General features: G+C 49.3%; 1 protein-coding gene across 1 annotated transcript in view; it reads left to right on the plus strand.

Annotated features, from left to right (window-relative positions):
* The window catches only part of AP3S2 (adaptor related protein complex 3 subunit sigma 2), a 29,185-nt gene extending 4,385 nt beyond the window's left edge, over positions 1 to 24,800 (plus strand). The window contains exons 2-6 of the mRNA XM_049783273.1: positions 2,976 to 3,067; positions 3,583 to 3,694; positions 9,424 to 9,495; positions 23,407 to 23,514; positions 24,456 to 24,800. Of these exons, the coding sequence (XP_049639230.1) occupies positions 2,976 to 3,067; positions 3,583 to 3,694; positions 9,424 to 9,495; positions 23,407 to 23,514; positions 24,456 to 24,584 (513 nt within the window). The 3' untranslated portion in view covers positions 24,585 to 24,800. The remainder of the gene's footprint in view (positions 1 to 2,975; positions 3,068 to 3,582; positions 3,695 to 9,423; positions 9,496 to 23,406; positions 23,515 to 24,455) is intronic.
* The last annotated feature ends 210 nt before the right edge of the window (positions 24,801 to 25,010 follow it).

Genomic DNA, 25,010 nt, shown 5'->3' on the forward strand with positions numbered 1-25,010 from the left:
TGGTTCAATCCCCTGGCATCCCATATGGTCCCCAAGCCAGCAGTGATTTCTGAGCGTATAGCCAGGAGTAACCCCTGAGTGACAGGGTGTGGTCCTAAAAGTAAAAAAAAAGAAAAAAGAAAAAGAAAAAGAGAGAGAAAAAGGAAGTTCCAAACAAAAATCCTCAAAGGTGTGGCTGGAGCGATAGCACTGTGGTAGGGCATTTGCCTTGCATGTGTCCGACCCCTGACGGTTCGATTCCTTGCATCATATATGCTCCCCCAAACCAGCCAGGAGTAATTTCTGAGCGCAGAGCCTCAGAATCCCTGAGTGCAGCCAGGTGTTACAAAACAAACAAACAAAAAAAAACACAAAACAAAACCAAAACAAAACAGAAATCCTGGGGCCAGAGAGATGCACAGCGGTAGAGCATATGCCTTGCAAGCTGTCAAACCAGGACCAATGCTGGTTTGAATCCCGGCATCCCATGTGGTCCCTTGTGCCTGCCAGGAACAATTTCTGAGCAGAGAGCCAGGAGTAACCCCTGAGGCCCACCAGGTGTTGCTCAAAGATAAAAAAAAAAGGGGGTGGATCGCATGGAGGTAAGGCTTTTGCCTTTCATGCAAAAGGATGGTGGTTTGAATCCCGGCATCCCATATTCCCATATGGTCCCTCAAGACTTCCAGGAGCAATTTCTGAGTGTAGAGCCAGGAGAAACCCCTGAGCACAGCTGGGTATAACCCAAAGAAATAAAAAATATATATATTAAAAAAAAAAGAAATAAACCCCAAACCAGAAATTCTCAAAGGTTTGGTGTGTAGATCAAAGGACTGATCTTTATGTCTTCCACCCATACTCAAGGCCCCAGGTTTGCTCCCCAGTACCACATGCCCCTCACCCAGCACCAACAGCTAACAGCTAGAGCCCTGGAAGACTCCCACTTTAGGGTCTGAGCAGCACCATGGGGTGAAGGAAGCATTAAACTGTGAAACCTGAACAGCCAAGTCTGACCAGAAGTAATTCCTGGACACTGAGCATTTATTAGAGGGGGGCCACTCCTCAAAAAATATAGAGCAGGACCCGGAGAGTAGCACAGCGGCGTTTGCCTTGCAAGCAGCGCTCCAGGACCAAAGGTGGTTGGTTCGAATCCCGGTGTCCCATATGGTCCCCTGTGCCTGCCAGGAGCTATTTCTGAGCAGACAGCCAGGAGTAACCCCTGAGCACCACAGGGTGTGGCCCAAACCCCCCCCCAAAAAAAGAGCAAACACCCCAAGGGCTTTTTTAAGATGTAGGGAGCCTTTCTCTGGGGCATGGAGGGGTCCCTGAACAGATAACCTCATCTTGTTGCGGGGACAGAGGTTATGACTGAAATTCCTTAGGGAAGGTAAAATGACATTCCTTAGGTGCTCAGATGCCCTTAGGGGCCTCCCAGGTTAGTGGGTTTTATTTGGCTCTGCGATGGGGCCCGTCATCTCTCTTAGCATTTTTCAATTGTATTTGTGCATGGTGTGTGAAAATCTCCTTTGTGCCTGTTAGTAAGACATGTTATACATCTTATTTTTGCCTAAGTCCAGTGAGACATTATATTTTATTTTGGTTTGGGGGGTCCTTTCCAGAGTTACTTCCAGCTTGGTGCTTGGGGTCATTCCCAGTGGGGTTTGGGGTATTAAACTGAATATGGCATGGCAGGGATGGCACTAGCCTGGCATATTGCTGGATCCCTGGTAATGCAGGGCCCCTCAGCCACAACTAGGAATGACCTCCCACTACAGAGCCAGGAGCAAGGCTTGAGCACCACCAGGGGTCGCCCAGAAACAAGAAAATGAATAATTAAAAAGTCAGAGTGGGGGCTGGAGAGATAGCATGGAGGTAAGGCGTTTGCCTTTCATGCAGAAGGTCATCGGTTCGAATCCCGGCGCCCCATATGGTCCCCTGTGCCTGCCAGGAGCAATTTCTGAGCCTGGAGCCAGGAATAACCCCTGAGCACTGCCGGGTGTGACCCAAAAACCACAAAAAAAAAAAAAAAAAAGAGTGGGGGCCGGAGAGATAGCATGGAGGTAAGGCGTTTGCCTTTCATGCAGGAGGTCATCGGTTCGAGTCCCGGCATCCCATATGGTCCCCTGTGCCTGCCAGGAGCAATTTCTGAGCCTGGAGCCAGGAATAACCCCTGAGCACTGCCGGGTGTGACCCAAAAACCATACATACACACACACACACACACACACACACACACACACACACACACACACACACACACACGTCAGAGTGTAGGGCCAGAGAGATAATGGAGGTAGGGTGTTTGCCTTAAATGCAGAAGGACAGTTGGTTCGAATTCTGGCATCCCATGTGGTCCTCCCCGAGCCTGCCAGGAGCGATTTCTGAGCATAGAGCCAGGAGCCTGAGCGCTGCCGGGTGTGACCCAAAAACCAAAAAAAAAAGTCAGAGTGTAAGGACTGGAGAGATAGCACAGCGGTAGGGTATTTGCCTTGCATGTGGCTGACCTGGGAAGGACTCTGGTTTGATTCTCTACATCCCATATGGTCCCCCAAGCCTGCAGGAGCGATTTCTGAGCAACTCCTGAGCACCTACAGGTGTGGTCCACCCACAAAAAAAGTGTTTTACCAAAAGATTTCTTCACAGTTGAACTTTTCCATGTTTGAAGTACATCAGTGGAAAAGAACAATAGCTCCGTGACTGTTCTGTGAATTTAGTATTTTTCTTTTCTCTCTGATGTTCCATTGATGAGTAACGCAGCATCTTCTCTTTTTCGTTTGGGGAATTAGCCACACCCCTGGTGCCCAGGGCTTCCTCCTAGCTCTGCACTCAGGAATCCCTCCTAGCAGGGGACCCTAAGGGATGTTGGGGAGCACATCCAAGGTTGGCTGCATGCAAGGCAAGTGCCTTATAGCTGTCTTAACTGCTCCGGCACCCATGGGCATCGCTTCTCTGGCCTCCCCCTTGGTGATTGTCTGATTGATTTTTGCTTCACTCCACAGCCCGAAGAGATCCAACAGCAGATTGTGCGGGAGACCTTCCACCTTGTTCTCAAGCGAGATGACAACATCTGTAACTTCTTGGAGGGCGGGAGGTAAACAAAACAGTTTTCCCCTAGGGTCCCCCCAGAATGGCCACTTTTTTTGGGGGGTTGGGTCATACCCTTTGGTCTTCAGGGGTTACTCCTGGCTCTGTGCTTAGAAATCGCTCCTGGCTGGCTGGGGGACCATATGGGATGCCAGGATTCAAACTACCTTCTGTCCTGGATTGGCTGCTTGCAAGGCAAACACCCTACCACTGGACCATCGCTATGACCCTCAGAATGGCCACTTTTTTGCTGGGGGTTCCATATCACTCCTGCTACTTCCATGGGCATTCAGGGCCTGAATTTAGGGGGCACCCACTTCTGTTTTGGAAGCTGTGGTACTTGTGTTATAGACATTCCTTATTACGAGGTTCAGTTTCTGGGCATCTCAGTAGATGAAAGGGGGGTTCTATAGCCTCGTGCATGCTCTCCCAACCCCCAGGACTGGCCTCCTGCCCTTTCTTCTGGGCCCTTCTCACTGCTCCTCTCTGCCATGTCTTTTGAGTGTCTCTCATGTCCCTTAGCTTAATGGGCGGCTCTGACTACAAACTCATCTACCGCCACTACGCGACCCTCTACTTCGTGTTCTGCGTGGACTCCTCCGAAAGCGAACTTGGCATCTTGGACCTCATCCAGGTACGTGGGGTCCCATCGTGGACCAACCCTCCTGTGCCAGCCTTGCTCTGGGGGAGCTGCCGTGTGTGTCCGCCAGGTGGCGCTGTGGGAAAGCGCCTGGACCACTTTCTCCGCCCTGGTTTTTCTTGGGGAGTCCCAAGATTCTGGGGCTCCCTTGCATGGCTCCCCACTGCCTTCCAGTTGGTCGTTAACTTCATCAGCCTCAGTGACTAGATGTTTCCCAACCCCAACTCAATTCTGACCACCCGTTGGTGGAGAGAGACTGAGACAGAGACCCCTGAAGGTGGCCCAGAAATGTTGTAGGGTGTGTGTGTGTGTGTGTGTGTGTGTGTGTTTTGGTGTGTGTGTTTTGGCGTGTGTGTTTTGGCGTGTGTGTTTTGGTGTGTGTGTGTTTTGGTGTGTGTGTGTTTTGGGGTGTGTGTGTGTGTTGTGTGTGTGTGTGTGTGTTTTGGGGCTACACCCAGATGTGCTCAGATGTCACTCCTGGCTCTGCATTCAGAAATCGCTCCTGACAGACTCAGGGGACTATATGGGATGCCAGGGATAAAACCCAGGCCCGTCCTGGGTCAGCCACTGTGCTATTGCTTTGGCCTCCAGCCCACCCCACCCCACCCCTCACCGCCAAGGGTAGGCCAAGGTCCAGTCTTGAATGACCCGAATGGTTCTGCCGCTTCCAGTATACACACACACACCGCCACACACAGAGGTTTCTAGAAGTTATCCTCTCAGAGCAGACAAAAGACGCCTTTGTCACTTTGGAAATTCCCAAGGTTTCAGCATTGCTGCCAGAAACCAAGAAACAGGATATATACAGACAGACAGACGTTGGTTGGTTGCCAACATACGTTTCACATGAACCAAAGTTGCATTTTCCAAATATTTTCCAATTCTAGTTCTCAGGTAAAGTGACAATTCTGAAACTTAGACTTTGTGTTTTTGCTTGTAAAGCCAAAAAAAATTTTTGGTTGGTTTGGCTTTGGATTTTGGGCCATACCTGTCAGTGCTCAGGCTTGACCTCAGGGAGGGAGCTATCAGTGGCCCTGGATCTCTGGCCCCAGGCCAGCATTTCCAAATTTCAGAATGGCTTACAGATTCTTTTCATTCCTTTCATAGAATCTGAGGTGCATGGGAACCCTATCTTGGTATCATGACTTGACTATTCATTACTGTTTTTTTTTTTTTTGTTTGTTTGTTTGTTTTGGATCACACCCGGTGATGCTCAGGGGTTACTCCTGGCTATGTGCTCAGAAATTGCTCCTGGCGTAGGGGACCATATGGGACGCCCAGGATCAAACCAAGGTCCGTCCTGGGTCAGCCACGTGCAAGGCAAACACTATTGCTGTGCTACTGCTGGTTACTGTTTATACATGAAATTCTCAGTGAAGTTCTTCATTGTTTTGTTTTTTTTTTTTTTTTTTTGGTCACACCCAGCAGTGCTCAGGGGTTACTCCTGGCTCCACGCTCAGAATTCGCTCCTGGCAGGCTCGGGGGACCATATGGGACGCCGGGATTCAAACTGATGACCTTCTGCATGAAAGGCAAATGCCTTACCTCCATGCTATCTCTCCGGCCCTCGGTTTTTTTTTTTTTGGGGGGGGGGCCCCCACCCGGTGGCACTCAGGGGTTACTCCTGGCTCTGCACTCAGGAATCACTCCTGATAGACTCCTCCAGGGTCCCTAAAGGATGTAGAGGATTGAACCTGGGTCAGCCGCTTGCAAGGCCAGCGACCTTCCCTCTATCCTACTATTCCAGGCCCTTAGTGGGCTTCTTTAAGGTGATTTGAACAGGGTCAGTGAGATAGCACAGTGGTAAGCATTTGCCTTGCATGCAGCCGATCCAAGATGGACGGTGGTTCAAATCCCAGCATCCCATATGGTCCCCCAAGCCTGCCAGGAGTGATTTTTGAGCGCAGAGCCAGGAGTAATCCCTGAGAGAGCTGCTGGGTGTGGCCCAAAAATAAAAAATAAAAAAAAGATGATTTGAACAAGTCAGCATTTAAAGAGTTTGGATTAAAAATTCTGTGGGGAGGAGCCACATCCAGTGGTGCTCAGAGGACCATGTGGTTCGAGCCTCAAACATGCAGGGCGTGGGTTTCCTTCTCCCAGAGCTGGCCCTAGGAATGTTTTTTTTTTTGTTTGTTTGTTTGTTTTTGTTTTGGGGTCACACCTGGCAGTGATCAGGGGCTACTCCTGGCTCTATGCTCAGAAATCGTCCCCAGCAGGCTCGGGGGACCTTATGGGATCGCCTTACTGCTGTGCTATCTCTAAGGCCCGAAATGTCTTTTTTACTTGCAGTTCCAGGGGCTGAATCTAGGTCTCATGAAAGCAAGAGGCACATTATTGCCTAACCTCATCCTGGCCTGCATTTGCAGTAAAAACTTAACACCAGGGATCAAGCGATAGGACACTGGCCTCGCTGACTTGTGGATGATCCCCAGCACCCCATATGGTCCCCCAAGAGTTCTGCCAGGAGTGATCCCTAAGCAAAGACCCTAGAGTAAGCACTGAGCACAGCTGGATGTGCCCCCTCAAATAAATAAAATAAGGGCCGGATAGTATGGAGTAGGGCATTTGCCTTGCATGCAGAAGGACGATGGTTCGAATCCCGGCATTCCATATGGTCTCCTGAGCCTGCCAGGAGTGATTTCTGAGTGTAGAGCCAGGAGTAACCCCTGAGCACAGCTGGGTATGATCCCAAACCAAAAAATAAAATAAAATAAAATAGAAAGAAAGATAATGTTCCCCAGATTGCAGATTAGCATTGGTACAGAATTACTTACTAAAGCCCATTGAACCAAGGAATTGCCAGAACCTTTCATGTTCCCAGTGTCTCGTTAACCAGCTCTGTCGCCTTAAACAAATCTTTAAGTTGTGTTGCCCTTGTGTTTTTATTTTGTGACGTGGCTCTTCTCTCTGGATGTGGTTGATTTAGAAGAGTACCAGATGTTCTGTGCTCGCCCTGAAGCTTGCCTCTCAGGAATACTGCATACTAGAGGAATTATTCATTGTGTCCTAGCAGGCTTTATCTCAAGAATGTGAGTGCACAGAACAAGGAAAAAACTTTCAAGAGTCTTTCAGAATTACCAAGAGAAATAATAGGGGAAAGCAGCAAGGTTGGTTTAGTGGCTAGAGGTTGAGGGAAGCGGCAAGCCAGCTTTTATTCCTGAAATGCTTTTTTACTGGGTAGGAAGAGCTGGTGTTTGATTATTTCATTTGTTTATTTGGCATAAACCTTCTTGGAGGAGAAGCCACGCCAGGAATACAGAGTGAAAACTTTCTTTTTTTTTTTTTTTGGTTTTTGGGCCACACCCGGCAGTGCTCAGGGGTTACTCCTGGCTGTCTGCTCAGAAATAGCTCCTGGCAAGCACGAGGGGCCATATGGGACACCGGGATTCGAACCAACCACCTTTAGTCCTGCATTGGCTGCTTGCAAGGCAAACGCTGCTGTGCTATCTCTCCGGGCCCAGAGTGAAAACTTTCTACACTTCATGTTGTCCTAGGAACCTGGCTGATGTATCTAGAAGCAGTCAGTTGTAGCTTTTGTTGTTGTTATTGCTGTTGTTGTCTTTTGGGTCATACCCGGTGGTTCAGAAATCTGGCACTGGGGCTGATAAGGGCACTTGGCTTACACATGGCCAATCTGGGTTCAATTCCTAGAACCCACAATGATCCCTGAGCCTGCCAGGAGTGATCCCTGAGTACCATCAGCTGTGGCCCAAAAATCAGACTAAACAGATGAATAAATTAATCCCCAGAAATGCATAGGATTCCCTGCACCCCACCAGAAATGATCCCGAAGCCCAGAGCCAGGAGTAAGCTCTACAGAACACTAGCCCCCTCCAAAATAAGCCAAGAACCAGAAGCTTTGTGGGAATTAGTGAAATCTAGGATATCTCATACTGTTGAATTAGATTGAACCTTTGTGCTGTGAGATTAAAAAATAACACTTGGCTGGTCCGATGGCAGTGGTTTATCAGAACTTATTAACGTTAGAATCACAAAAGTTGGTATATAACCCCACACACACACACTGCTCAATTTGACTGGCTTTAAAAAAAAAAGGGGGCTGGAGAAATGGCATGGAGATGAGGTGTTTGCCTTGCATGTAGAAGATCAGTGGTTCGAGTCCCGGGGTCCCATATGGTCCTTGAGCCTGCCAGGAGTGATTTCTGAGCATAGAGCCAGAAGTATCCCCTGAGCGCTGCCCGGTGTGACCCAAAAACCAAAAAAATAAATAAATAAAATTTAAAAATAACACTTGATTGGGCCAGAGAGATAGCATGGAGGTAAGGCATTTGCCTTGCATGCAGAAGGTTGGTGGTTCAAATCCCGGCATCCCATATGGTGCTCCGGGCCTGCCAGGAGCGATTTCTGAGTGTAGAACCAGGAGTAACCCCTGAGCACTGCCGGGTGTGACCCAAGAACCAAAAAAATAAATAAAATAAAAAACACTTGAGAGGTAGTAACACTTCCACATAAACATTCTATCTACACAGTAAAGTAATCAGAACTGTTTGCTGACATTAAAAGTAGCACGCTGGGTCCAGAGAGATAGCATGGAGGCAAGGTGTTTGCCTTGTATGCAGAAGGTCAGTGGTTTGAATCCCGGCATCCCATATGGTCCTCTGAACCTGCCGGGAGCAATTTCTGAGCTTGGAGCCAGGAGTAACCCCTGAGCTCTGCCAGGTGTGATCCAAAAACCAAACCAAACCAAAACAAAACAAAACAAAAAAAGTAGCACGTTGACATAAACAGCCTCTCTACATTGTTACAAGAGTACATTTGGGCCAATTTTGAAGTATCTTATGAGAGGTAACCAGAAATACAGCTTTCTCTCCCTTCCTTGTTTCTTTCCCATCTTAACATGATTTCCTTGTTTGCCAATGCAGGTACTAAAATTTGGCTATTTATTCTGTACTTTTAGGGTAGTGGGTTTTTATTTGTCATTATACCCCAGCATTGTTAGGTGTGGCCCCAGAGCAATGCTGGTTTGTCCCCCACCAAAAAAAAAAAAAAAACCTAAAAAAATTTTTTGTCCTTGTTAACCCTCATATACAAAATAAGTTGGATTACCAGTTAGGAGCCAGTAGATATTCCAGCTTGCTGTTTTGTAGAATTTAGCACCTTATAAAGGGGACTAGAAAAATGCCAGCATCTCTAGCCTTGTGCAAGGTTTATCTGATTTCTGTGGCCCCTTTATGTTGGATTCAGAGAGGAGATAGGCTAATGCTAGTAGGACTCAAATCCAGGCCCTCACACACGTGCTGCAAAGACTCTAGCACTGAGCTAACGTCTCCTGGCCTTTTATTGTAACTAAATTTGTCATAAAGTAAGTTGTTCCCTGACTGCTCCTTTCTGTTCTGTTCTGACCTTCATGAAGATGTCACATGGGCCCATTTCTGCTTATTTCTATTTTTTTAGATATGGAATTTATATATATAAATATATATATGTACACACACACACACACACACACACACACACACACACACATGGTTTTTGGGTCACACCCAGCAGCTTTCAGGAGTTACTCCTGGCAGGGTCGGGGGAACCATATGGGATGCTGGGATTCGAACCGGGGTCTGTCCTGTGTTGGCCGTGTGCAAGGTAAAATACGTTACCGCTATGCTATCGCTCCAGCCCCTATTTTATATTTTTAAAAGTTTCAGTAGCAAGTATATTTGTGAAAATTATTGTATCTCCAATAAATGTTTCTGCTTATTTCTTAGGTGTTTGTAGAGACCCTGGACAAGTGTTTCGAAAATGTCTGCGAGTTGGATCTGATCTTCCATATGGACAAGGTACTTTTTCTCGCCCCCAGCTGACTCCGAACCAAGCCTTTCCTGCCTCCTTCCTGTCTTTTCTCTCCGGGCATGGTTCTTCACCTGATTTTTCCCAGTTCTGGGAGTTAGGACCGGATTTGTAGTACGGCGTTGACTGTGCATGCGGTTGACCTGGCTTCAATCACTCCCACCCCATACAGTCCCCCGAGCCTTGCTAGGAGTGAACCCTGATTGCAGAGCCAGGAGTAACCCCTGAGCATAGCCAAGTATGGTTCAGACTCCCTACATAAAGAGTTCAGGGTATCTTGCTAAGAACCTGTTCCCTTTCTTCCTCACACAAGATTGACCCACACCTAGAATTTTTTTTTTGAGGGGTACACCCTGTAGTGCTTAGCGGAGACCTATGGGTGCTGGAGATTGTACCCAGGATAGCTACATGTAAGGCAAGAGCCCTCCCCTCTACTGTCACTCTGACCCTCATAGTTCATCTTTCAACAGACTGTTTGGGAAAGCGAAGCCCATAGACTCATGTCAGTTGTTTTTTTGGGGGTGGGCCCTCACCCAGTGGTGCTCAGGGGTTACTCCTGAGTTACTGAGTTTCCTGAGTTATTCTGCACTCAGAAATCGCTCCTGGCAGGCTTGGTGGACTATATGGGATTCTGGGATTCAAACCACCGTCCATTCCGGATCACTACTTGCAAGGCAAATGCCCTACCGCTGTGCTATCTATCACTCCAGCCCCAACTCATGTCAGTTCTATCATGAATTTCTGAGGCCTGTTTTAGTGGTAGGGAGGGTCTTTGAGGCAAGTCTGACCCCAGAGCTTTCGCTTCACTAGGGAAATTCATATTTATTCCACAGGATCTCAGAGCAACAGGAGGGGATGGAGCAGAAGGCGGTCTGAGACTTACAGGCTCCATCCATCATAGCCAGGCTGCAGCGGGCCAGAGTCCACACTCTCATGTGTATTGCCAGCATAACTGGCATGACCTCTGGCCTAACCTGCTCTGAATGACAACACCCGCTTCTCATTCTCCCCCGTGGAGATAGGTGGCACCTAGAATGCGCCCTGGGGAGCCCACTGTAGCTCAGCCCTGCTCAGTCACGCCTTTTCTTTTCTTTTTTTGGGGAGTGGGCACATGCAGTGATGCTCAGGGGTTCCTCTTGGCTCCGTGCTCAGAAATCACTCCCAGTAGGAACAGGGGACCTTATGGGATGCCGGGGATTGAACCTGGTTGGCCACGTGCAAAATGAATGCTATTTCTCTGATCCCAGTCGTGGTTTTCCTTTAGCTTATGACTCTGTAGAATAGCCTCGGCTGAAGGGACGCTCCTTCACCTGGCAACTAATGGCACTTGGATATGGCCAGTCCATCTTGGTGCCTGCTGTGTGGCACATAGCTGGGAATGCAGCTGCCCAACACCCCAACATTTAGGGGGGAATGAAGACCTTGAGGAAGGTCAGACCCAGACCATGCAGCAGCAGGTTGGTGGGGTGGATACACTTGGTCCTTCTCTGGGGTGGGAGTGGGATGGCATATGTGATGCCAGATTTGGCTTTCCACTTTGGGGCCGGAGCCGTAGGACGTGGGAGAGTGCTGGCCTTCTTACACGCACTGACCCAGGTTTAATCCCCAGCATCCTGTAGGATCCGCTGAGCACTACTGGATTAATTCCTAAACACAGAGCCCTGAGTCACTCCTGAACGCTGCTGGGTATGGCCCAAAAGCCAATGAGATGGGGGACGTTTCTTTTTTTTTCCCATTAGGCTGAGGGTTTTTATTTGTTGTTGTTGTTTGTTTGTTTGGGAGCCACACCTGGCAGTGCTCAGGGGTTACTCCTGGCTACTCCTGGCTCTGTGCTCAGAAATCACTCCTGGCAGGCTTGGGGGAGAATAGGGGATGCAGGGGATCGAACCCGGGTCCGTCCCAGGTTGACCTCGTGCAAGGCAAATGCCCTACTGCTGTACTATCGCTCTGATCCCCAGGCAAAGGTTTTTAATGGACCCAAAGTTTTTCTCCACATCCAGAGGTAATTGCTGACTTTTTGCCTCGTCATCTATTATTGCTCTCCAAATATTTGCATGTAACCAACTGAGGCAGTAAAGTCATTCTCGTCCCCTCGATTTTATTGGGCTTAGCTTTCATCGCAGATAAAAGATCATAAACGCATATTCCTTCTCATTGGTTCTGACATGAAGATGCAGCAAGTCCTTTGAGCTACTTTGACTCATTTCGCCTGCGCTCGATAAAACTATTTTTAGCTCTTGCAGCCTCAGGACGCCTCTGTCCAGAATTCCTGGCCTTGAGCATTCTGAAACGTGGCCACAACTATGGCAGGAACCAGGAAGCCTTTCTGTGGTTTAGAAGGTTTGTCAGCCGTGTGCTTGTAGTCCTTCAGTCCACACACAGAGGGTTGAATGTGTAGGACTAGGTGCATGCTCCACAGTGCGCAAAAGTGCACCAGCTCTGATAATCTGCCACACTCTAGTACACTAATATTTGATTTGATTTTTTATTTTTGGCTCACACCCGGTGGTGCTCAGGAGTTATTCCTGGCTCTGCGCTCAGAAATCGCTCCTGGCAGGCACGGGAGACCCTATGGGATGCCGGGTTTCGAAACCACCATTCGCCTTGGGTCGGCTGTGTGCAAGGCAAACACCCTACTGCTGTGCTCTCAGGCCTCCTAGTATGGTAATATTTTACTGCAGCCTTTTACTCTGCTGCACATGGGTGCTCGGGCAGGCAATAAGAACTACTCCATACTTGCTGGCTCTGGTCTGGGATGTTGCTTTCCAGGCAGGACCGTTTGGAGATTCTCTGTTCCCACTCAGATCAAACAGGCTCCCCCTGCTCCCTTTTGCCTCGATACCCTCAAAGACAGCTCCCGCTCCTGGCTGAATTTGGGGTCGTATTGATTGGGGTGAGTTGAGTTTTTGCCCACATGAAGTGGGACTACCCAGAGTTTTGAAGGCAGGGCTAGGCACAAACTGAATTTCAGAACTGGTCCTGAGTCCCCACTCGCTGGTGGTGTTGGGAGGTGGCTCCCTTCTTTTCATGGATTTTGCTGAGCCAGAGGACTGTCTTGGGAGAGTCAGAACATATGCTCTGGACTGGACCGGAGCCCGCAAGTCCTCCCAGCATGAGTTTTTCCCCGCTAAGTAGATGCTACTGAACTGGGAACATGCCAGCTGAAGGGTGAGGTGAGCTGGGGCACGCATGTCTGGCCAGCAGTGCTTGTCATTGGGGTCCCTCCAAGATAGAGAGGGAGACCTGAGAGCCCACCACACCCCTCAGCATTCCACTCCCTCATCTCTGGGAATGGGCTGCAGTGAGGCTGTGTTTTCTCTTTTTTTTGGGAGGGGAGAGGGGGTTAACCCGGCAGTACTCAGGAGTTACTCTTGGCTCTATGCTCAGAAATCACTCCTGGCAGGCTCGGGGGATCATATGGGATGTCGGGATTCGAACTACCTACTGTCCCTCTGCATGCAAGGCAAACGCTTTACCTCCATGCTATCTCTCTGGCCCCAAGGCCCTATTTTCATTGCATTTTTGGTGGCCCAGTGGGAGCAGTTTGGGCCCGGATGAATGAGACGCTGTCCTTGAGGTTTAATTCTTTCGAGACAGGGTGGCCAGGCCCACATCTTGTTCTATCACTTCCCCCATCCTGCTCTGATGAGCCTTTTGGTAGGTGAGAAATTTGTGGCAGAATGTTTCCAAAGCTGCTGTTGCCTCACTCAGGAAAACTGGCTGAGACTAATAATGCTGATTTCCCACTATTTCTGATATCTTAGCAACTTGTTTGTTTGTTTATTTATGCCACACCTGTTGGTGCTCAGAGGTTACTCCTGACTCTGCCCTCAGAAATGAGTCCTGGCAGGGCTGGGAGCAACAGCACAGTGATAGGGCATTTGCCTTGCGCACAGCTGCTCAGGAATGACCTGGGTTTGAGCCCTGGATTCCATATGGTCCACTGAGCCAGGAGCGATTTCTGAGTGCATAGCCAGGAGAAACCCCTGAGCATCACCGGGTGTGGCCCAAAAATGAAAACAAAACAAAAAAACCGAAATGACTTCTGGCAGGCTCAGGGGACCATAAGGGATGCCAGTGATCGAACTAGGATCTGTCCCATGTCGGCAGCATGCAAGGCAAACTCCCTATTGCTGTGCTATCACTCTGGCCCTTCTGCATCTTGTTTAAAAAGGAAGAAAAGGGCTGGAGAGAGAGGACAGTGGGTAGGGTTCTTGCCTGTAATGTACCTGTGTTCAGTCCCCAGCACTGCATAGGAGCCCCCTGAGTGTGGCCCCAAAATAACAATAACAAAAAGTGGCATCCAGAGTGAAACAGTTTCAGCAGTACCCTATTTTTACTTGTGGGGTACCGGGGCTCAAACCTGGGCATGCCCTGACCACTGCTTCTGCTTCTCAGACAGCATGTCAGACATAGCCTGACCACATGTTCAATGTCCTAGAAGCAAAAGCGCGTAGAAATGAGTCCAGAGAGGCTGACCAGCCTTGTCGTGGGGTGACATTTGCCTAGAGATGGGAAGGTGAGCGAGGCATTGGACTAGCCGGTCCTGAGGCAGAGGGTGCTATCCAGGGTGGGTTTCAGGCTAAAAGTGTGGGGCCTGTAGCATATCTAAACACCCCCATCACTATTGAGGAAATTAAAACCATAATCAAAAATTTGCCCAAAAACAAAAGCTCAGGCCCTGATGGATTCACGGATGAGTTCTTTCAAACCTTTCAAGAGGAACTACTACCAATCCTGGCCAGGCTCTTTTATGAAATCGAAAACAGGAACACTTCCAAATAGCTTTTATGAAGCCAATATCACCTTAATACCAAAACCAGATAGAGATGCTGCCAAAAAAGAAAATTACAGACCAATATCCCTGATGAACACAGATGCAAAGATCCTCAACAAAATCCTGGTGAACAGGATCCAGTGCCTCATCAAGAAGATCATTCACTTTGATCAAGTAGGTTTCATCCCAGGAATGCAAGAATGGTTTAACATCCATAAATCTATCAACATAATACACAACATAAACAACAAGAAAAATAAAAATCACATGGTCATATCAATAGATGCAGAGAAAGCATTTGATAAGGTTCAACACCCATTCTTGAAGAAAACTCTCAGCAAGATAGGAATAAAAAGAACCTTTCTCAATATAGTTAAAGCCATCTACCACAAGCCAGTGGCAAATATTATCCTCAATGGAGAAAAACTAAAAGCCTTCCCTCTAAATTCTGGTACAAGACAAGGCTGTCCTCTCTCACCACTCCTATTCAACATAGTACTGGAAGTACTTGCTATAGTGATTAGGCAAGAAAAAGATATCAAGGGAATCCAGATAGGAAAGGAAGAAGTCAAGCTCTCACTGTTTGCAGATGACATGATACTCTACTTAGAAAACCCTAAAGATTCTACCAAAGGGGCCGGGTAGGTGGCGCTGGAGGTAAGGTGTCTGCCTTGCAAGCGCTAGCCAAGGAAGGACCGCGGTTCGATCCCCCGGCGTCCCATATGGTCCCCCCAAGCCAGGGGCGATTTCTGAGCACATAGCCAGGAGTAACCCCTGAGCGTCAAACGGGTGTGGCCCAAAAACCAAAAAAAAAAAAAAAAAGATTCTACCAAAAAGCTTCTAAAAATAATAGATTCATATAGCAAAGTGGCAGGCTACAAAATTAACACACAAAAATCAATGGCCTTTTTATACACTAATAATGATAGGGAAGAAATGGACATTAAGAGAACAATCCCATTCACATTAGTGCCACACAAACTCAAATATCTAGGAGTCAACCTGACTAAAGATGTGAAGGATCTATACAAAGAAAACTATAAAACACTGCTCCAAGTAATAAGAGAGGACACGCAGAAATGGAAACACATGCCCTGCTCATGGATTGGCAGGATCAACATCATTAAAATGGCAATACTTCCAAAAACATTGTACAGATTTAATGCGATTCCTCTAAAGATACCCATGACATTCTTCAAAGAAGTGGATCATACACTTCTGAAATTCATTTGGAACAATAAACAACCTCGAATAGCTAAAGCACTCCTTGGGAAAAGGAATATGGGAGGCATTACTTTCCCCAATTTTAAGCTGTGTTACAAAGCAATAGTTATAAAAACAGCATGGTATTGGAATAAACACAGACCCTCAGACCAGTGGTATAGGCTTGAGTACTCAGAGAAGGTTTCTCAGACATATAACCACCTAGTTTTTGATAAAGGAGCAAGAAATCCTAAATGGAGCAAGGAAAGCCTATTCAGCAAGTGGTGTTGGCACAACTGGTTAGCCACTTGCAAAAAAGCGAACACAGACCCTCAGCTAACACCATGTACAAAGGTAAAATGCAAATGGATTAAAGACCTTGATATCAGATCTGAAATTCTAAGGTATATAGAACAACATGTAGGTGAAACACTCCAGGACATTGAGACTAAAGGCATCTTTAAGGAGACAGCACTCTCCAAACAAGTGGAAGCAGAGATAAACAGATGGGACTATATTAAGCTGAGAAGCTTCTGCATCTCAAAGGAGATAGTGCCCAGAATACAAAGGCCACCCACTGAGTGGGAGAAATTATTCACCCAATACTCATCAGATAAAGGACTAATATCCAAAATTTACAAGGTACTGACAGAACTATACAAGAAAAAAACAACTAACCCCATCAAAAAATGGGGAGAAGAAATGAACAGACACTTTGAAAAAGAAGAAAGGCAAATGGCCAAAAGGCACATGAAAAGATGCTCAACATCACTAATCGTCAGGGAGATAAAAATCAAAACTACTATGAGGTACCACCTCACGCCACTGAGATCGGCACACATCACAAAAAAGGAAAACAAGCAGTGCTCGTGGGGATGTGGAGAGAAAGGAACTCTTTCACTGTTGGTGGGAATGCCATCTAGTACAACCTTTATGGAAAGCGATATGGAGATTCTTTCACAAACTGGAAATTAAGCTTCCATATAATCCAGCTATACCACTCCTAGGAATATACCCGAGGAACACAAAAATACAATACAAAAATCCCTTCCTTACACCTATATTCATTGCAGCGCTATTTACAATAGCCAGACTAGAAACAACCAAGATGCCCTTCAACAGATGAGTGGCTAAAGAAAATGTGGTACATATACACAATGGAATACTATGCAGCCATCAGGAGAGATGAAGTCATGAAATTTTCCTATACATGGATGTACATGGAATCTGTTATGCTGAGTGAAGTAAGTCAGAGGGAGAGAGAAAGATGCAGAATGGTTTCACTCAACTATGGGCTTTAAGAAAAATGAAAGACATTTTTAACAGTATGTCAGAGAAAGAGAGATGAGGGCTGGTAGGTGCACCTCATGACATGAAGCTCATCACATAGAGTGATGAGTGCAGTTGGAGAGATGACTACACTGAAATTTATAACAATGTGAATGAATGAGGAAAGTAGAAAGTCTGTCTCGAGTACAGGGGTGGGGGGGTGGGGAGGAGGGAGATCTGGGAAATTGGTGGTGGGAATGTTGCACTGGTGAAGGGGGGCGTTCTTTACATGACTGTAATCATACAACTATAATCATATTTGCAACCACGGTGTTTAAATAAAGATAATAAAAAAAAAAGTGTGGGGCCTAGTCCAAGGGCCTATCATGCCATAGCCTGAGCCCAGTGGGATGCCCTAGTGCTGGAGTCCGAGGGACAGAGTCGGCTGAGGCCTGTCAGCAGAGCCCAGGACAGAACAGGGCCAGATGGTGGCACAGAGGGGCTCAGGGAGGCTGGCGAGAACTGCATTTGCCGTGGGAGGTAGCGCTGAGCCCAGGGGTGGTGGTTTTATTGCCTGGCACAGTAAACACTGAGATTGCCCTGTCTGCTGCTTCAGGTTCTACACTGGGAGCTGATAAATCCTCAGTTATTTCTACCTCCCCCTTTTCCTCCTCCTCCCAAGAGCTCTGCACTCTATCTTAGACACTCTGTCCTGAGTGGACAATCCTGGAAGGAGGATTTCCTGTCCGCCATTTTGCCCTGTCCCTCATCCTGTTTTGGGCCTTCCTGTTCTGGTCAGGGCCTGGCTATAGGGTATAGGGTGGCCCATCTCCCTTCATCTGCCCAGGACATCCCTCTCTGCTTTGCCCTACCATTTCCATCCTCCCCTCTGCCTGTGGAATCCAGAGCCCCTCCCCTGCCTCCATCCCATTTCTAGACCCCCTCCAGGCTCAGTTCCTGTTAAGGACTCCTTCCTCCCTGCTCAGCTCGAAGTGTGTGCCCTGAAGCTGTGTAAGGGCATTGGGAGTGCCCACCTCAGAGGAGCTGTCTTAGCCTTGTCTTCTACTTGTTCCTCTGCTGCTCGCTGTGGGGTGGGAACCCCTCAACATGCTTTTGCCCCTTTGGGTGGGGGTTTCTGTTGGGGCGCAGAGGGTCCCCAGGGACTTTAATGTGTGACTTCAGAGGCTCTTTGTGGTGGGATGGGACTGTATTATATCTTAGATTCCCGCTGTTGGTAATACTTGTGATTTCATCGTCTCAGGTTACGTTCTTTCTACCTTATCTATCATTCATGGCATTTCATGGTTTACTTGGATTTAAAAAAAGAACTCAGGGCCCATCCCTGATTATTTATGATTAGAGTTTGTGTCTGGATAAAAAAGGCTTTTATTTTTACCAATTGGGCTTGGGATTTGGGGCCACACCTGGCCCAGCCCTGGACATGTTTCTGTATTTGTTCCTTAGACTAACTAGCTCATCAGGTCTGTAAAACTGACATTTCTGGCCTTTTAGAGGAAGAAGCGGCAGTTTCGAAGTAGGCATCTGGGTCTCTTCCAAATTATCTAACTAGTAAACAGAGTCTGGGGCTCCTCACAGCACCTCCGGAATACCCTCTTCTTTCCACACCCACCTCCGTCTTTGGGGCTGACAGGGTGGTGGAAACCAAACTGGAGGACATCATTAAGGGACAAGGCTTGGCTCCTGTGTACCCAGCATAAGCCAAGCTTCTAGGTGGTTCCAGGAAATGAGACTGAGGAAACAGGAGCCCAGAAGGGATAGTCCTATGAGAACATGTTTTAAAAACTTGTTTTACACAGCCAGAGCAACAGTACAGGAGGAAAAGATGCTTGCTTTTGCACACAGCTGACCTGGGTTCACTCCCCAAACACCCCATGTGATCCCCCATAACAATCCTGCCAGGGGTGATCCCCTAGCCTAGAGACCAGGAGCAAGCACAGGCTGGGTGGGGCAACAACAACTTGAGGAAGACACGAGGTGCAACAGATTAAACTTTGCTGACTCTATTAGACAGAGTCAGGAGATTTTATCTCCTTGTTTTTGTTTTTAATTTGGGGCCTAGCCCCAGTGATACTCAGGGGTGGACTCCTGACTTTTTGCTTGGCAGGCCACACCTGGCAGATGCTTGGGGGGACCCTGCGGGATGCTGGGGATCGACCCCGATCAGCCGTGTGAAGGCAGTACCCCTCCCTGCTCAGACCCTTGCCAAGACCCCTCGGACCATCTCCCCCTACACCCCAACTCAAATTCTAACCTCATCTGAACTTTCTGGCATTTTTGTACTTGGGTCATGTTGCCTGGACCTGGCTGGCCTTTGATTAGGGATCATTTAATAGTGCTTTATGATGCTCACCACGAGGCAGGGTCCACGTCTTATCTGTTTTCCTCCTCCTAGTGCAGAACACTCTTGTGACTCCTAAGTCTATTGGGGAAAGCACCGGAGAGGGTGTCAGGGGTTAAGGCGCTTGCCTGACTGACAGGCCAGCCCCGATGCCATCCCCAGCACCACCCCCCTCCACCTCGCCTGCCAGGGGGAGGGGTCCGTCTCTGAGCACAAAACCAGGAGTAAACCTGGAGTCTTGTCAGGTGTGGCCTCTCCCCCCAAAATGTGGGATTTTTTTTTTTTTTGGCCACACCTGGCAGTGTTCAGGGGATCACTCTGGCTGGCTTGGGGGACTATATAGGATGCCGGGAATTGAACCTGGGTCCCTCCTGGGTTGGCTGCATGCAAGGCAAATGCCCTACCGCTGTGCTATCTCTCCAGCCAGAAAAGGGGTTTGTGTTGACAATAAGATGAGGTGAACCTAGGGGCTGGAGAGATATCATGGAAGTAGGGGCATTTGCCTTGCACAGCAGAAGGACAGCAGGTCAAATCCCACTGTCCCCCAAACCTGCCAGGAGCGATTTCTGAGTGAAGAGCCAGAAGGAACCCCTGAGCGCTGCTGGGTGTGACCCAAATCCCCCCCCCCCCCAAAAAAAAAGATGAGGCGCATTCTGGACCCTGGGTGTCACTTCTGTGCATGCGGGGATGGGGTTGTCCGCAGACACTGGGCAGAGGGGAAGGCCCAGGTGAAGCGCAGGCGTGAGCTGACTCAGCCTTCTTGGCTGCCCCCACACGTCTGTCATGAGTCTCTCATCAGTCTCCGTGGTGCTGGGGGTGTCAAGTGACTGGGGGTTCTCGGGGGACAGATTTCCACTTGATCTGGTGCTTGGTGGAATTCTTCAGATGCTGCCCGTTTCGTTCAGTTCTGGGGGCGGGGGGTAGGGTTGAGTCCTGATGGCCCCCACTCTGTTAGGCCTCAACCAGGTCTGTCAGCCAAGGAACACTTGGTCCCCAGAAGGAAGGAGCCTGAAGGAAAGAAGTCAGGAGCACCCTGGGGAGGGCCACCAGTGTGGGGCTGAGATGCCAATAGGGAGGAGAGCAGGGGCAGAGGAACTTTCTGGGAACGGCCAGTCTCTTTACTTCCTCTGTGTGGGCTCAGCTAGGGCAGCTCAGCCTTCCATTGAACAGGGCAAAGCAAAGGGGAAGTTGGTCCAAAACAGCCAGTACTGGGGTCCGAGCGACAGCACAAGGGAGAGGGGCGTTTGCTTAGCACAACAGTTCACACTGGGGTTTGATCCCCCAGCATCCCAGAGGATCCCTCTGAGCCTGCCAGGGAATGCTTTCTGAGTGCAGAGCCAGGAGTAAGGTTCCTGAGCATCAGCAGGAATGATTCTGAGTGTACAGAGCCAGGAATGACCTCTGAATACTGCTGGGTGTGGCCCCAAACCAAAGAGCAAACAAAACAGATCAAAAACAAAACAAAACAAATCCTGATGGCTCTGGCATGCAGGGCCCCTGGCGAAGTGCCCACTCCGTGGTTTCATGGTGAGTGCATGGACCCGGCTTCTGCAGCTCCCTTATAGCTTTAACCACCATGAGGGATGGACAGAGGCTTGGGACAGACCCCCGCAGTCCTGTGCTTCAAACCTCGATAAGACCCTGAACTTTGGGGCTGGAGCAGCCACACATGCCCTCTTCTACTTCTTTCCAGAATGATTGAAGTGGGAAGGTGAAAACTGAGGGCCAGGGCGAGATGACTAACAGGTGAATTCACTTCCCCACCTCTGGAGTTTGGCACCTACCTGTCTTGAGGCCCCACTAGGCCCCATTCCCCACCCCCACTCCTTATCCACACACCCAGAACCAGGCCTGGTGGAGGAGGACTAGAAAAAGTTGTCTGCACTGGGGCCAGAAGGAGAGCAAAGTGGGGAATTTGTATGCCTTGCACACGCCCACCCAGGTGTTGATTTCTGGCATCCCCAGAGGGTCCCCTAAGCACTGCCAGGAGTGAGCCTTGAGGCACAGAACCAGGTGGGAATCCTTTGAGTACTACAGGGAGTGCACCCAAAAATTTAAAAAAAAAAAAAAAAAAAAAAAAGGAAGACAGGGGCCGGTGGGCACCAATGGTAGGGCTTTTGCCTTGCATGTTGGCTGACTTAGGACGGACAGCAGGTTCAATCTCCCAAGGGGGTGGTTTCTGAGCTCATAGCCAGGAGTAACCCCTGAGCATTAACATTTTTGGTGTGGGTTTTGGGGTGTAGCCCAGAAATCAAAAAAAAAAAAAAAAAAAAGAAGAGGAGATAGGTTGTAGGCTGGAGATTAGTACAGGGTGGAGGGCACTTGCCTTGCACGTGGCCTACCCAGGTTCAATCCCCAACATCCCATAGGATCGCCAAAACCTGCCAGGAATAATTTTGGAGCATAAAGCTAGGAGTAACCCCTGACTAACTCAGTGCACCACTGGGTTTTCCCCCCTCCAAAAAAAAAAAAAAAAAAAGGAAGGAAGGAAATAATGAATGAATAAATGAATGAATTGTGGCTGGGAACTGGTTCACACTGCTGGAGTAATTGCTTCATTGGCAGGAGACCTGACTATCCCCAGCACCTCTGGACCCTGAGCACTGCAGAGTCGCCTTCTAACACTGGGAGTAGACACCCCCCAATGCCAACAGGATGTTGTGCCCCCAAACAAGCAAAGGCCCAAACAGTATTGCAGTCAGTGGGAGAAGGAGAGGCCATCTTTCCCAGATCAGCTGTATGCAAGGTAAACGCCCCACCGCTCTGCTATCTCTCTGGCTCCTGAGAGGCCATCTTTCCTTCTGGTTTCCAGGGAACAACTGGTGAGGCCCGCTGCTCCCAGGCACCTTTGCTCACCCCTTGTGAGTCACTGTGTTTGCCAAAGATCAGATGTGAGGATGCCGGGGCTACCTGTGCCCTGACACGGGCGCGGGCTCATGTCATGCAGGTGATAACGTGCACAGAGAATGAGGTGAAGAGGGAGGACCGAGCCAGGGAAATGACAGGGAATAAATGTCTTCTCAAGAAAAGCAAATTTGTGTAAAGGCATAATGTGGGAACGGAACGGAGCGAGAGCGCAGAGGGGAGGGTGCTGTCTTGCACGCAGTCAGTCAGTCTGGGTTTGATCCTCAGCATCCGGCTGGTCCTCCAAGCATTGCCAGGAGTGATCCCTGAGCGCAGAACCAGGAGTCAGTCCCTGTTCACTACTGAGTGTGCTCCAGCTGCTGTTATTCATTGTTAAGGGACCCCAGAGTTTAGTGCACCCTCTTTTCTGCACTTTGTAGAGGTGGGCTTGGTAGACCTACTGGGCTGCAGATGCATCTTGTGAGAGAGAGAGAGAGACAGAGACAGAGACAGAGACAGAGACTATTGCTCCCTCCTGCCAGGTCCAGGGAAAAACTCATGTAAGAACAGACCCACTGGGGCTGGAGAGATAACACAAACAGTAGGGCATTTGCTTCGCACACAGCCGATCCAGGATCAGATAGTGGTTTGAATCCCTGCATCCCATAATGGTCCACCGAGCCTGCCAGCAGTAATGATGAATGCAGAGCCAGGGAGTAAGGCCTGAGCACCGCGGGTTTGACCCAAAAAGGGGAAAAAAGGGGGCCAGAGAGATAGCACGGAGGGTAGGGCATTTGCCTTGCATGCAGAAGGGACGGTGGGTTCAAATCCTGACATCCCATAGGGTCCCCCAAGCCTGCCAGAAGTAACCCCTGAGCGCTGCCGGGTGTGATCCAAAAACAAAAACAAAACAAAGAAAAGAACAGACTTACCAGAAGTTCACACATCTATAATTGTGACCCATGGTAATCAACATTCCACTCCCCACTTCTGACCTTGTCCTCCCGGGCCTCGGCATATCTTCTGACCCCACCTACAGTGGAGTTTGATTTTTTGTACTTATTGATTTCTCCTTTATCATCATGATGCAGAATTGAAAGCAGAAGTCATGAGGCCAGAGCAATAGCACAGTGGGGAAGGCGCTGGCCTTGCATGCGACCATTCCCGGGCATTCTATAGAGTCCCCCAAGCACCACCAGGAGGAATTATACTCTCTGAGGGATGCTGGTGTGGTTGAATAAATGAGTAAGGAAACCAGGGCCAACATCATAGGCTGGCATGGAGGGCACCAGCCATTGCTTCACACCTCAGAGCCCAAGCAAAGCCAAGTGCGCCCAGGTCCGGGGCTTCCAAACCGGCAGGAAGCTGGTGTTCCCTGGGCAGGATAGCAGGCGGTACTGGCAGCTGGTGGGGTGTCCTTGATCCCAAGGTGCCCTCCCTGCCCCCTAGGTGCACTACATCCTGCAGGAGCTGGTCATGGGGGGCATGGTGCTGGAGACCAACATGAACGAGATAGTCGCGCAGATGGAGGCACAGAACCGCCTGGAGAAATCGGAGGTGCGTGGTGGGACCGAAGGCCGAGTGGGGAGGCCGAGGCAGCACTGGGCCTGGGTTAAGGTTGACCCTGCAGGGAACTCCTGGCATTCAGTGTCCCAGGCACTTCTGGGGATGGGCTGTGCAACTGGGTTGGCACCTGCCCCATTCGGGGCTCAGAGCTCATGCCCTGCGTGCCCCAGACTGGACCACAATCAGGTGGGCATGTGGCCGCACAGAAGGAAGCAGGACAGGGATGGGCTCTTCTCCCCCTAACTCCCTTCCTTTCCCTCGCTTCCCTTTTTTCTCTTTTCCCCTTTCTCCTCTCCCCCATTTTTATTTATTCATTTGTTTAATTATTTTTTGTTTTTTTTTTTGAGTCATATCCAGTGGTGCTCAGGGGTTACTCCTGGCTCTGCGCTCAGAAATTGCTCCTGGCAGGCATGGGGACCATATGAGTTGCTGGAATCGAACCACTGTCCATCCTGGATTGGCTGCATGCAAGGCCAATGCCCTACCGCTGTGTTATCTCTCCAGCCCCATATCCCTTCTTTTTTATTTTGTTTTTCAGGCCACACCCGTTTGATGCCCAGGGGTTACTCCTGGCTAAGTGCTCAGAAATTGCCCCTGGCTTGGGGGCCCATATGGGTCGCTGGGGGATCAAATCACTGTCCTTCCTTGGCTAGCGCTTGCAAGGCAGACACCTTACCTCTAGCGCCACCTCGCCGGCCCCTGCCTTCTTTTTTTTTTTTTTTTAAAAAGACCCTTCCCTTTTTCCTCCCTTCTCCACTCTGCTCCCCTTGGGTTTTGTTTTATTTTTTGTTTTTGGGCCACACCTGGTGTGCTCAGGGGACTCTCTAGGACGCCAGGGATTGAACCTGATTGGCCTCATGCAAGGCAAATGCCCTCCTCACTGTGTCATCTCTCTGAACGCCTCATTTTTCTCACACCCCTTCTTCCCACAGGGTGGTCTCTCAGCTGCGCCTGCGCGTGCTGTGTCGGCCGTGAAGAACATCAACCTGCCCGACATCCCTCGAAACCTCAACCTTGGGGACCTCAACATCAAGGTCCCCAACCTGTCACAGTTTGTCTGAGGACTGAAGATGGGGCACCGCCCTGGAGTCCCCACCCCACCCCATCTTCGCCACTCCAGCCCAGCCAGAGCCTCAGAATAGTTGAGCCTGGGGTCCAGCACCCTGAGTCCCCAAATTAGGGAGCACTGGGTGCCCTTTCTCTATGCCTGCAGGGACCAAACTGGTGCGGGGCACAGAAGAGCTTGCAGGCTGCTAAGGGCCGTCCTGCCTCTCTATTTGTGGGTGCTCCCGGGAACTGTGTTCAGGGCCCAACGGCCTGAGAGTCTAAGCTTGGGGACCCGGGACACCCCGACAGTGTGGGAGGCCCTGGGGGGTTTCTCCCAGAGTTGGAGAGACGACGTATAAATGTTTGCACCTCATGAATCTGTCTTTGCTTTTGGCTTTTGGGTTTGTTTGAGGCCACAACCTGCAGTGTTCAGGGCGAAT

Source organism: Suncus etruscus, chromosome 11, assembly GCF_024139225.1.
Source record: "Suncus etruscus isolate mSunEtr1 chromosome 11, mSunEtr1.pri.cur, whole genome shotgun sequence".
In the NCBI taxonomy this organism is placed as follows: domain Eukaryota; kingdom Metazoa; phylum Chordata; class Mammalia; order Eulipotyphla; family Soricidae; genus Suncus; species Suncus etruscus.